Source organism: Penicillium cinerascens (assembly GCF_028974065.1).
Source record: "Penicillium cinerascens strain IBT 15544 chromosome Unknown contig_9_segment0_segment0, whole genome shotgun sequence".
Lineage (NCBI taxonomy): Eukaryota > Fungi > Ascomycota > Eurotiomycetes > Eurotiales > Aspergillaceae > Penicillium > Penicillium cinerascens.
Window position 1 is genome coordinate 2577916 of NW_026695296.1, and position 14315 is coordinate 2592230.

At 41.0% G+C, this 14315-nt stretch overlaps 2 protein-coding genes across 2 annotated transcripts; both read left to right on the forward strand.

Annotated features, from left to right (window-relative positions):
- Nucleotides 1-1113: 1113 nt before the first annotated feature.
- On the forward strand, nt 1114-2717 carry N7498_007827 (glycoside hydrolase family 76 protein; the record flags this gene model as incomplete). Its single annotated transcript, XM_058454889.1, has 4 exons — nt 1114-1216; nt 1285-1532; nt 1585-2034; nt 2142-2717. 4 exons carry the CDS (start codon nt 1114-1116, stop codon nt 2715-2717), a joined length of 1377 nt encoding a protein of 458 aa, XP_058307138.1.
- Nucleotides 2718-10382: 7665 nt separating this feature from the next.
- Nucleotides 10383-11780, forward strand: N7498_007828 (glycoside hydrolase family 28 protein; the record flags this gene model as incomplete). Its single annotated transcript, XM_058454890.1, has 5 exons — nt 10383-10634; nt 10702-11124; nt 11184-11313; nt 11376-11460; nt 11519-11780. 5 exons carry the CDS (start codon nt 10383-10385, stop codon nt 11778-11780), a joined length of 1152 nt encoding a protein of 383 aa, XP_058307139.1.
- Between the last annotated feature and the right edge of the window lie 2535 nt (nt 11781-14315).

Here is a 14315-nt window from a genome sequence, read left to right on the forward strand (position 1 = left end):
AAGTAGCATTAAGGAAAAAACTGTCTGTATATGAGACGATCGCTACAGGCAAACTTCACTGTCCGGGCTCGGGAGCCAGGCGACTTCGACTTGAGAGTCAACCGCTTGACAACGGTAAAAGCCGAGTAGCGATAGAAATGGGCCACACTCCGCACTAAAAACTAGCCTCGAGGCAGCGTGGAAATTCATTCGGCACTATTTCTGTTCGGGATGAACTGGAAGTCCAAGTGCCTCCACTCGCAAAAGGGTCTTGACAAATCGAGTAATCGAATAATCTCTTTCTGAATTCAATAAGAATTTCGAGGAAATTGTAGTCCAGTGAAGTTATATTGGCAGTGCAGGGTACCATGAAACGCTGAAGCAAGATTTCTGGTGTCATTTGAAGATAGTACGCTCATCCCGGGAGCTTCCGTGTTCCCTTTGATCAATCATTTCATCTCGTTTCTGATCCAATGTAAGAAAGCGCGCAGCTTATTGCTAGAAAAAAACACTCTAGGTGGCTTCAGAAAAGGAAAAAAAAGCGACTTAAACAGTCCGATGTAGTATATGAAAAATCTTGGGTACGCACGGATAATAGAGAAAAGAGTTGTTCAGGATGCGGACAATTGAATTATTGCGGCACCCGACCCCCCAGACGGTCAGCAAACCTGAAACACCTTTTTTTCTCCATATATTTTGTCCTAGCAGGTGAGCGACGCCGGCCCCGATCCAATCCTGGTCGAAATCAATAGAAATGGTGCCCTAATACATTTGTACCGTTCCTGATCATCGCAACAGGAAAGCTTGAATGAGCTTGGCGGGCTCCACTTTTGCGCCCATTGCCGGAGTGCCGGGAGGCGTGTCTTCACAGCGAAAGTTGACGACGCTAGCGCCGAGGATTACGCATGCCTCTGACGCTATATTTAAATCCGCAGCGCGCCAAATGGGGTCGCCCGCTTAAATTCTTTTGAGTTGTAAAATTTTCCTTCTTTCGAAATGCCAGTGACTTACGGCCTTCTCTAAGTGATACAATAACGTGTGTATCAACGTTCTTCCATCCAGCCGATCGATGATCTGCCTCCGCTTGTGATAGGCCGGCCCACTCTACACCATTCAGGGCTGACTGGTTCAATCATGATGCATTCTCCTGGCCTCTGGTTGTTGTTGGAGGGGCTTTTATTTTCAATCCTTATCTCTAACCCGGCAGATGCGATTGATCTGGATATCAGCGATGAGCGTATGCCGTACCATCTTGACACGGTACCCACGGGTGTGAGCATTGCGCTAATGGATTTCACACGACAGAATCTATGAAAAACGCCGCCAGCACAACTGTCTATGCGATGATGACCTATTACAAAGGAAATGAGACCGGACATATCCCAGGAGCATTTCCGAGTAAATGGTGGGAAGGATCAGCCCTCTTCATGGCATTGCTTCAGTACTGGCATTTCACGGGCGACACGACGTACAATGACGAGCTGCGCGTTGGACTGGAGTGGCAATCCGGTGATGATGGCGACTACATGCCGGCTAACTACAGCAGCTATCTAGTAAGAAGTCGCGTGGCAGAAAATATATGGCACGTGCTAATCGACCTTCAAGGGCAATGACGACCAAATGTTCTGGGGGCTTGCAGCAATGACGGCGGCCGAACTTCAATTTGCAGATGTTTCTGATGGATTTTCCTGGCTCTCACTTGCCCAGGGAGTCTTCAACACTCAGATCAACCGATGGGACACCTCCTCTTGCGACGGAGGGATGAGGTGGCAAATATGGCCCTACGAATCTGGCTACACTTTGAAAAATTCGATCTCAAACGGGGGTCTATTTCAATTATCCGCACGTCTTGCCCGCTACACCGGGTCGGATACTTATTTTAAATGGGCAAAGAAGATCTGGGACTGGTCTCTGTCCTCACCTTTGTTGAGCAACTCGACCTGGAATGTTGCCGATTCCACAAGTGCCGAAAGCGATTGTTCGACTCAGGGAAATACTCAATGGTCATATAATTATGGAACTTACATGATGGGTGCCGCCTATATGTACAACTATGTGAGTTTGCCGACATGTATGTATAGGCACCTGCCAGTAAACCTTCAAGCTTCTGGCAGTGTCGCATTTTCCTGACGGTACACTAATTATAAGCGTCCTGAATATAGACAAATGGTAGCTCTGAGTGGCTCAGTGCAGTGAACGGCTTGATGAACAAAACGTTCGAGCAATTTTTCCCGGAAAGCAACGGTGGCATTTTCGAGGAGGTCACATGTGAGCCGACGGAGATTTGCAATGACAATGAGATCCTTTTCAAGGGGCTTGTATCTTCCTGGCTGTCATTCACAGCTCTCTTGGTTCCATCAACCTTCGATACCATTTTGCCCAAGTTACAAACATCCGCCAAAGCCGCTGCGTTGTCCTGCACGGGGCACAACAACAATACATGTGGAGTTCGCTGGTATAAATCCGAATACGATGGCTGGATAGGAATGGAAGAAGAGATCAGTGCCACTGATCTCTTTGTTGCAAACATGATCAACTTTGGCGGCTCGGCACCTGTGACTTCGACTACGGGTGGTAACAGTACAAGCGATCCCACCGCGGGCGAGAATGACACCAGCTCGGATACAGAGACGTACGTTCCTATTACCGCGGGAGAGAGAGCTGGTGCCGGCATCCTGACTGTTGTCTTTGTCGCCGGATGGGTGGGACTGATGGGCTGGACTGTACTGGGAGGCTAGTCTTCATACCACTGCCTATTTCCTCCTAGGGGCCGTTTCTTGGAGTTCATGGCTCGGGTATATCTGGTGTTACTCCCCGTGGAGCTATCGATTCATTGGTTTACTGTTTATGGAGCATAGTAGCTATATATACAATCGTTCATATCGTGATCGTGTATAAGTTTGCCCCCAATCCAAATTTATGAACTGGTCTTCCTTTATGGCTATAAAAATGAATTAATACGTGGAAATAGTTTCCTCGATGTGGCGCTTGATCTATTAAGGTACAATTACTAAATATTTTAGCTTAAATGCGATTGCAGAGTTGCATATGGTTTTGTGATACACTCACTTTAAGCAGTGAGGCTATCAACTGCCTTGTTGCCAAGTTCTTTAATGCTTTCCTCGAATGTATTGCAGTCTCCAGCCCACCAGCCTGAACTCCTGCCAGGAACAGCCAGCCGTTAAACCATAAAGCCAATGCTTTAGGACATGGATCGGGCCGTGGCCCACCTTTCCGATGATGTTTTCTTTAGAGAGACTTAATTGGGGCCGAAAGATAGAACTTTTCACATCAACTATTAAATCTCCATCATTAGTGTCAACCCAGACACTATAAATTTACCACATTTAAAAACTGAACGATTGAAAGGGAAGAAGCACCTATCACTGCCTTGTTACAAATGACAGCGATTACATTCAATGAATTGACGCCACGTCGCCGAGGGTCAAATTTATATTTCCAAACTACCTCATATAGTTGCAGGTCGGCTTCCCAATCATCCATTCTATATTTACTGGCTGAACCTTGAACGCTGTTTCACCTTAACCAATCTCATCTGAGCCCCTGGTGCCATCTCTGTCATTCAACCCATTATAGTCGACATCCATGTTGTCATATTGACCGCCGTTACCAGAGATGTGGGGATATTGGTCCGTCAATGTCACTACAGTATCCAAAGTACTAGCACCGTCAATGACAATAGTGAAGCCGCCGGCTAATTAAGTTCTACACTTGCCAAACTTCTGTATATACGGGAAGGAAAATAAATAAGAGAACAAAATTTGAAGTTCCATATATCGGGGTTGCTGCAGATCTGCTGAAGATAAGTTGGCAAATCGTAGACCGAAAAACTCCCAAACTAAATGGTGGCCACAGGGATCGTACGCATTGTGGGATGAGGAAAACCCAGACTAGTTCAAATAATAGCAGGTCATAGACTAAGTATTTTATAGCAAGTCTCTCACGTCATTTTGTCGCATCGGTTTAATGGACATTCCGGGGAGAATTCTCCATCTTGAATAGACATCTATCGAGTTCTGATAATGACAATTGTTTGAGGGGAGATTCTTGACTCAGGGGCAATCACAAAAGTTTTTAATGTGGATTATGGGCTCTAGCTAATTCATGCGCGATGAAAAGATGAAGTGAAATGTGAGGTTCGCACATAGATAGTTATGTACGATGCAAAGCGATGATTAATGAGAGACTCTTGATTTTACCTTCATCAAGTGTAGTTAGTAGATAAGATAGACGTCACAAGCTTCGTTACCTGAGATGAGGGCCAAACATATGGTGTATTATTGGTGGTAGCAGAACCAGAATATTAAACATGGGAATGGAGGAAGAGGAAGAGATGCCAGCCACAGATCGATAGGTGATTGTAGACATTGACATGGGACTCCCATGGGACTAAGGTCCGTCCCATGTCCCACCTATAGGAATACCCAATTGGGTATGCCCTTAGCATACCCACCCATAGGAATACCCATAGGTCCCATGGGTACCCATAGACACCTGATTCTGCCTAAATTGGCCTGAATTGGCCTGAATTGGCCTGAATTGGCCTGAATTGGCCTAGATTTTATACATAAAATCACTGACTAATCTTCGTTATTTACGCCTATTTTGGTCGGAATAAGTAATATCACCACCTTTTAACCTACCTACTAGGTAATTATGGTAAATAAATTTATTTATATATATTTAAGGGTCGGTTCTATCGGTCGCATTAATTTTAGGCTTATAGAAGTAAAGGTATAAAAGTGGTAGTAGAAATTATACTTAGTGCTCTAAGATATATATTTGTTATATATAACCACCCTACTATATTATTTCCTTTAATTTTATTATAGTATAATACCAGTTATTATGGCTTATTTTATTAGTTAATTTAATTATTATAGCTTCTTTTATATATATTTATCTTATAAATACCTAATTACTAGTGTAGGGTGTGTAGTTAAGAGAAAAAGGTTAGAGTTAAGAGAAAAAGGTTAGAGTTAAGAGAAAAAGGTTAGAGTTAAGAGAAAAAGGTTAGAGTTAAGAGAAAAAGTTAAGAAATTTCTAGGGGGTATAGCTCTTAGTGAATTCTATAGGACTATAGGACTTCTATAGGACTATCTATATAAAATATAGAGATTTAGGCTAATAGGATAGGCTAGTTAGACTCACCTAGTAGTGATTAGCTTATAAAGAACTAATAATATTAGGCTACGTGCCTAAGCCCCTTAATATATCTTACCTTGCCTTACCTTCTATCTAAACTTTTTCTCTTTACTTTAGTCTTAGTTTCTCTTTACTTTTGGCTAGTATAGTATATCTTTCGGACCCTATAAGCTAATCTATCTATAGTGATAGTATTAATCCTATTCTATCTAATTCTTTCTCTTTTAAACTAAACGAACTAACTAAAAGCTAAATAACTAAGCTTATACTACTACTATTACTACCACTCTCTATTTAATATATTAGAGACTAGACGAAAGAGTAGGCACTTTAGATAGAAATAACTAAGACTAAATTTATTAAATAGTAGCTTACTACTTAGTATAGGACGAAACCTAAAGTAAAATATATCTATTAGGATAAAAAGGGCTATTAATCTAATATATAGACGTATTTTGACTAGGTTATATATATTAATATAGGGAAACTAATAGTTACTTACAAAAAGTATAGTATAATAATAAAGTATCCTATAAAAGATAGGACGTCTAGGATATAACGATATCTAAAAAATAGTGCTTACTAAATAAAATATTAGTAAATAAGTATTAAGCACTTAATATAGAAAGTGGTATATTTACTAAAAAGAGAGAGAAAAGATAGAGAAAAGTAAGAGAAAAGTAAGAGTAAAATAAGAGAAAACTAACTTAGTATTCTCTTACTAGGTAGTTAACTCTAATCTATCGTAACCTTAGTCTAAAGAGCTTTAGTAGTAGTAACTTTTAACCACTATTACTAGCCTACGCCTACCTTTCTAAATTATTAAGAGTGAGCACTTCTAAAAGCTACTACGCCTAATATAGTTAGCCCCTTTAGTCCTAACCTTTCCTACTAATTATATAATATAGCGCTAACTATAAAATATAGTCGAAGACTAATAGAAAGATACCCTTTAAATGCTTCTACCCTATTTAAAGCTCTTAATTAGTCTAGATTACTAGATATCCCCTTTTTAGTAAGTATTTATAGCTATAACTAGCTATTTCCTAGACTAGAATTAGAATTACTAAGAGATACTACTAAGATTCGAACCCCTAAAAGGTATATATACTAGACTAAACCTTAGTTTATTCCTATCTAAGACCCTTTAAAAGTATTAGATTATAGACTAGGTTATAGCTATTACTATAGATAATATATTAAATAACTAGACAATAATTATAAGTATCTAAGCTAGTTATCCTAGTCTACCTTTTATATATATTTCTTACCTTACCTACGTTATTTAGCTTAGTTTAAAATAGCTTCTTAGTTAGATAAAAGTAAACCCCTAGAATAATATAGTAGAAATAGTTTAGACGAAAGAGCTTAATTAGACTACTTAGGCTTAGTAAAGGTCTAGAAAGCTAGATATTATAAATACCCTTTATAAGGCTTATAGTCTTACTATCTATATTAATATAAGCCTATAAAGATAGGATAACTTCCTAAAGCTTTAGACTAAGTAGCCTATATTAGTCCTAATCTAGGACGTCTATATATATTAGAATTCTACTTATCTAATATTTTACTAGGCTAAAAGGCTTTAATCTAATCTAAATTAGTACTATATTACTTACTAGGTTAAATAGTTAATAATTAATCTAGAGGAATAGTATTAGATTAATTATCTTCTTTATTTAACTAAGCCTTTCTTCTAATTTACTACTACCCTATCTAAGACTAAGGATATTACTATCTATAATATCTTTAGTATCTATAATAAGCTTTTTAACTACCTTAAAGCTTCGATTTAGTAGTTAAGGCGAAAAAAGGTTAGTCTCCTCTATTCTCTCCCTTTTCTAATAATCTTAACTCTTGCTTTTAGCACTTTAACGTATATAATAAGGGTTAAAGAGCTAAAAATCGAAGTTAAGATTAGCGGAAAAGGGATTTATTTAAGTCTCACTTACTTACTTTTTCTTTTAGGCTAGATAGAAACAATAGATATTTAAAGCTCTTAAATTAGCTAAAAATAAGCTTTAAGAGTACTATATAAAAATAGATAATCTAGAACTTAGTGATATCTATATATATAGTATAGTCCTAGCCCCTTAGTATAAGTTATAGTTCTTTTCTAGCCCTAACTAAATAGATAAAAACTATACTTCTTTATATTAAGTAAGCTTTTAAGAGCGAATAAAGATATATTAAATAGAGAGTAATTTAATCTTAAAATCTTAGGCTTCTATCTAAGCTTCTAAGCTTAATTAATTACTTACTTCTAAGCCTAAATCTACCTAGGATTAAGATAAATTATCTTAATTTCTCTAAGGAGGTAAGCTTATTTCTTCTCTTAATTTTTCTCTTATTTTTCTCTTACTTTTCTCTTATTTTTCTCTTACTTCTAGTCTTATTTTAGTCTAATTTCTTTAGTTTATTTAGATTTAGTCCTAATTAGCCCTTATCTATTCTAGAAAGATTATATATATTAGTTCCCTATACTAGTATATATATTATAGGATATTTTCTCTATCTCTACTATAAGTGCTAATATAGAAAGGTTATTTAATTTAGCCTAGGATATCTATTATTATTAGAGGGGTTGTCTAAATTCTTTAACTATCTAAGACCTAATAATATTTATATATATAATAAGGTTCAAGATAGAAGATTAGTAGCTAGCTTTTATCTAATCTCTATCTATCTACGAGGATAGTAAAATAGATAAATCTTTTAAGTAAATAGAAGGGTTTAAGCTAATTAGTGATACTAAGGATAAGGTAGATAATATAGATATAATAGATAAGATAGATATTTCTAGGCTATCTTTCGTTTAGGCTAGTAAGAGACGAAAGAGTGTTTTATCTAATAAGAGTAATAATAATTTAGTCTCTCTACCTATAATACTAAAAAGCTAGATTCGGGCCTCTAGTTAGGTAAAAAGACGTCCTTAGGGGCTTAAGGGCTTTAAAATTCTATAGATTAATATAGGTGTTATTCTCTTATTTAAACCTCACTTTCTTTTCTTATTTTATTACCTTTCGACTATAATTTTACCACCTAAATACCAAAAATTCCTATATAATATATATTAATTATACCTCCTTGTATTATAGGTAGTTATAGGACTATAGGAGTCCTATAGGTAGGACGGCCTTTTCCCTACCTACCTATAGGACTAAGGGTCAGTCCTATATCCCACCTATGGGCGGGACGGGACTGTCCCAAATGGGAATACCTATGGGAGTGTCAATGTCTAGGTGATTGTACAGGCAGCCGGGAATCTTCTATCAGAATTGAATGGTCGTGTTAGCTCCCAATTTTTAGAGAGACTTTACTTTGGTATACCAGGGTACTCGTATAAACTATCGACGTACAGCTACCTAAGTTCCGGGGTTTCGAATAATGAGGTCTAACAGAACAATGTGCAACGCCGTAATCGGGAGACGGCCGATAGTTCATGTATTAAAGCTCATCAGGCCCCAGGATTATTCTTGCCTATCATAAGTAAATAGGAAAAACTGTTCACAGAGAGAATTTTGCCTCATAGGCATATCAAAGGCATATATGGGTATGACAGAGCGAAAACTTTCATGCGTCATAAATCTTACTCCAAACTTTCCAAGCTTCCAATTCAATTTAATATTACAGGCTTGAAGATAACAGCTCGGCAGGGCCAACTAGCTCTCTAGGCTTGGGACTCGACCAGGTACCCAGACAATTAGCTAACGCAGAATTTCACCATGTACCTTCGGGGCTAGACAAGAGTTCCTTGCGAGCGGCCCGCAAACATGTTCTCGCTGCACTACATCTATCTATAGTGGTGTAAGTGTCTCGGGACGGTTACCACCACCAGGGATTGGAGCTCTACCGTTGTATCTAATTTCTTGTAAACCAGACTAAAACGTGGAGAGATGATACCCGGCATACGTGGCCGAACACCTAGTTGCTTGAACCGGATGGCGTGGCTGCAGAGCCAATGCCGCACTACTGAATAGCGGGACCTGCTTCTTTGGCGGACAATATTGAAAAGCATCATTCGCTCACCTATGCTTCAGATTATCAGGACTACCAAATGAGTAGACGGTATATTTCGGGTCCGGAAATTCTTGGTCGTGATAGCTATCTGTCTATCCCGATCGGCGTGATTTGTGGGTCGGTTTCGCGCGGGTAAGAAAACGACAGAACGGAAAATAGAGTTTGTGAAGCCCAGTAAGCAGTTAAGTTCTCCGGTCGGGATTCTTTATTTCCACCATAGAAAACCCAAGTTGGGTATGTTCATCCCATGACGCACAAAATCGCAGCGTTCTCCAATCAGGGCCGGTTAAATTTGATACAAATCGTGGCACTGGCAATCATTTTGAAACCTCATTTGAAGAGAGGACTTTTGTCAGCTCACACTTAACATGCCATTACGAACAAAGCTGACGATGAGTTGCTCTCTAATCCTTTTTAACTTTCTGCGGAGACTCCCTTTATCAACTGAACAGTCTTAGCTCCCTTCCACCGGGTTTTGTTTCTCTTCTTAGCGCGTACTATACTGTTCGACCCAAATAGTATGTACATGCTAGAAAGATAGGAAATCGTTGAAATGGTATTAAAGATACTTTTCTTCCACTTTTTGCTGTTTCTATGACAGTTAGGCTGTCTCCGATCTGCATGGAGGCAGCTCGTCTTTTGAAAAATCGAAAAGAGGCGTATGATTGGTGGCTTAATAAACCCCCACATGTCACAAGCTGCGAGGACATATTTAATTTCCAGTAGATCCGTGGCATATTAAGGATAAAAAATAGCACCGTAACAAGCGTCAGGGCATACCTGAAACCTGCAGAAAATGAGGGCTTTTTGAAAAGTCCACAAACCGCGTTCACTAAAGGCCAAAAGGGAATTACAAGCTCCTCGCCCGTGTGTTAGGCTCGCAAAGTTATCCGCTCTTATAAATGGACTACCAACGGACTAGCTTGGATTCTCGGCTTTGCACATGCCTCTCACTACCGCCACCGGCTTTCCCCCGCCATGCACATAGATGCGGCCACCAATAAGATATGGAACTGAAGAGAACTAGGTGAAATTATTGGAGGATAAAAGTTATTCTCAACTGATGTGTTCACTAATAAAAGACCCCGGAATGATATTATTAATCGGCGTAGATGATCGCAAGCTGACAGCCCAGTGAAACCACATAAATTGGCACTGTTCTTCGATCAACAGAGTTTCAAGCCACCTCTTCAAAGGGTAGCTGTATTCCAACAACGATGACAAGGCTCTTCATCCCTCTCGGTTTTGCGGCTCTCGCATGGTGCGTGGCCTGCTCGCCCATGGCTGAGCCTGCCATCACCCAGGCGCCTAGTCTTGGAAAGAGAGCGACCACCTGTACATTTTCTGGATCTACTGGTGCATCGCAAGTCAGTGTGTCCCAAAAATCCTGCTCAACCATCATTCTTTCGGCTGTGGCTGTTCCTTCCGGTACGACGCTAGATCTAAGTGATCTTGCAGACGACACTACGGTAAGCTGAAATTCTTCAGCGTCTGGTAATCATTTCTCAAGAATGATGCTAAACAACACTGAGAAAGGTTATTTTTGAAGGCGAGACCACCTGGGGATACGAGGAATGGTCTGGTCCTTTGCTCCAAATCTCAGGTACCGGCATTACTGTCAAAGGGGCCAGCGGTGCGTATCTCAACCCTGATGGAGTGCGCTGGTGGGACGGCGAAGGATCTGACGGCGGGAAAACAAAACCGAAATTCTTCTATGCCCATAATCTCGCATCTTCTACAATCACCGACCTATACATTGAGAATACTCCGGTCCAAGCAGTGAGCATAAGTGGCTGTGACGGCTTGGTTATTACGAGTATGACCATCAACAATGAAGCCGGTGATACAGAGGGTGGTCATAACACCGATGGGTTTGACATCGGCGACAGCACAAACGTCGTTATCACTGGCGCCAACGTATATAATCAAGATGATTGCGTTGCAGTCAATTCTGGAACAGTATGGTCTTGTCGAAGTCACGGCATGTTATTAAACCGAGGATCTAATATCTTTTTTAGGATATTACTTTCAGCGGTGGTGTTTGCTCCGGAGGACATGGACTCTCTATAGGAAGCGTGGGCGGCCGCAGCGATAATACAGTTGATACAGTCACTTTCGAAAACTGTGAAGTCAAAGATTCTGTCAATGGTAAGGAACATTCACACATTGGTATGCTTATTCATCAAGTTTAATCCGCCTTGGCCAATTAGGTATACGCATCAAGGCTACAGAAGGCGATACCGGTGAGATCAAGGGTGTCACCTACTCTGAGATCACGCTCGACAACATTACCGGGTATGCTACGAAAGCCTGAAAGCTTCCGCTAAAGACTCATGCTGACTGCAAGATGTAGTTATGGAATTCTTATTGAACAGAACTATGACGGTGGAGATCTTGATGGGGGTACACCCTCGAGTGGAATTCCGATCACAGAATTGACTATTGATAATGTATCTGGAAGTGATGCAGTTTCCTCGAGTGGGTACAACATTGTTATTGTTTGTGGCAGCTCTGGTTGCTCTGACTGGACTTGGCGCAAGGTTGATGTCACGGGAGGCAAGACATACAGCAGCTGTGAAAATGTTCCGAGCGTTGCAAGCTGCTCTGAAGGGTGATGTGGCAATGGCGCTGCTTTGGCGGAATTGCGAAATATAAACATTGGGGCGGGCGGGGGTTGTTGTTGTTGTTGTACCGTTTCTCCCAGGTGAATGTTGCGCATGGCGAGAATTATCCTTACTGGAAAATTTGCTCACAAATTGAACGGTCCTTGAGGTATTCAGGACGCGACCGTAACGATCCAATAACTCATAATTCCTTGGATTTTGGGAAAAGAGTCTGCCAGGTTGCTGGCTTTAGATGGATCAATCCCCAATTGATAAAACTCGGATAATTGGTCGTATAGTTGCGAGGCTACCAGCCGTAATACCAAGACTAGCTTCTATGTTCGACCATATTGAAATCTGCGTTGTGGCCTCTATTACCATATTAGAATCAAGAGAGACAAGACGTAACGGCAGATTAGGCTCACGAAGGAAGTCTGGATCTTTGGCATAATGTATGAACGGAATGCGAACGATTACGGCGGCACTCGCGCTGAAGAAGCTTTCTGTGAGAATAGAACATAGGTGAGTGGAACAAGTAGAGTGGACGAACATGCTAGCAATTCCCAGAATTCCTGACACGGCAATTTTAGTTCGTCGATCCATCTGGAGCCCCCAGATCATACACACGGGGAGTGAAGCAATAGTAAAATCACATCCCACGGCCACCGCGCTGTATAGATAAACAATACCGAGGAGCGTATTTATGTCGAGACAATGGCCACCTTCTAACGAATGGTTCCAATAGAACGCGACTGGGTGGCATTGGAAGATGGTGAAGAAGAGAAAGATCATCCCCATAGTGGTTGAAAAGCACATGACTCCGTACAGAATCCACGAATGAATACGCTGAACTGTAAGACGAAGCAAAGTCATGGCAATAGACAGCCTAGCCATCGTGCACGTAAATATATATAAGATTTGGCCTAACCAAAAACACTGTGGCCATGACAGTCAGTGATACGGCATAAGTCATGATACGGGAAGACCTACCAATAGTCCACGTCGAAAATATTCTGGTCGGTGAGCTAAATAAACTTGCGACTTTCCCATCCCATATACGGCGCCCACTATTCCGCATGTGGCAAACCCGATGTTGAAAATCTGAAGAAAGATTAGTACGCGAGAGAGGACCTAAAGGACAAATTCTGTGACGGCTTACTGTCGCCACCACCATCAAAGCATCGTCTAGCCCAAAGGCTTTCACAATCTTCAAACGAACGAAACACCGAAGATAGACTGCGATAAGCGAGATGCTTAGAAACACCGCGGTGCTGATAATGATTGCATCGCTTTCCTCCATAACCGACGGGCTTTAGAATATGAAGGCATCCAGCTGTGTTCACAGCCAGCCATCAAAGGATAATGATATTAAATAACGAGGCCGCGGCATTCCCAAGCCATTTCGGTTACATAAGAATCGTAATCGTCGTCAAGGGAAGGTGTAGGCCAGTATGACGAAGCTTTCACCGCTTTGCTCTCTGACCGCCGCATTCGGCCAAGGCTGGTTTACAACTTCTGTTTACAACTCTAGCTTCGTCTACAACTGAATTGTACGTTAATTAAAAAAGTCAGGCTACCCATGGAGCTTTACTGGGATGATATTCTCCCCTCTTATGCAGTAGTTACACTTATAGCACTATTTATAAGACTGTTGGCTCTACTCTTGCAGCTGCCAACTACTTGAAGGATCGCAACCTAGTGATAGGCCACCGAGAGCAATGATTCCTACAAATTTTCAGATTTAGGGGTTGTAGCAATACAGAGTCTTTTTCACCGCCGATTGGCCCTTATATTGCGTACTCCGACAGTGATACATGTCCTGAGGACAAAAGGCTTAGACGCGTAGGCGGTGAGGAAGGCGGTGTATTAGAGGAGGATTAACTAGATTAGGAATGGCGCTTCCCGCAATAAGGTGTTATCTGGCTCTCCATCTCTATCTCTTTCTTCTCTCTTCAACTTGGTATTTTTTGTGACTGTATATGGTTTCTTTCTGTGGTGGCATGTTACACTAGACCTCATAACCGTCCGTGAACCGCCCTCTGAGGGCCGCCCACGGACCCGTAGTTTTGCGTTCGGAAGGCGTGCTCTTCCTGCCTCTAGGATGCTGCCCTCTGAAGGTGGCCCTCGAAACATTTTGAGGGTCAACAAACATAACAAATATATAAAGCCCTGTATACAAATGCGTACACCTAGAATTCTGACATATAGTAATTTGATTGTATAGTAATGGAGCGATTTTATAAGCTAAAAATGGATAGTTACTCTATAAACCAGAATTGCATGATTTATTTGGCAGAAACGTAGGAAGCCTAAGAAATCAGGCATGGAGCCATGGGGGCTTGTGAGCAGGTGCATATAGGCGATCACCTGTGCCCTCTGTGAGCAGTAAAGGGGGTGGGTGGAACAATTCCCTTTTTATTTTGGAACAACTGCTCAGAATTTGTGTCAAGGGCGCAGGCTTCCACCTCCTCCATTTTCTATCACCAATTTATGTAAAGTCGAATGGATCCATTTCGAGAAATAAAAATAGATAGCCCAAATCATCAT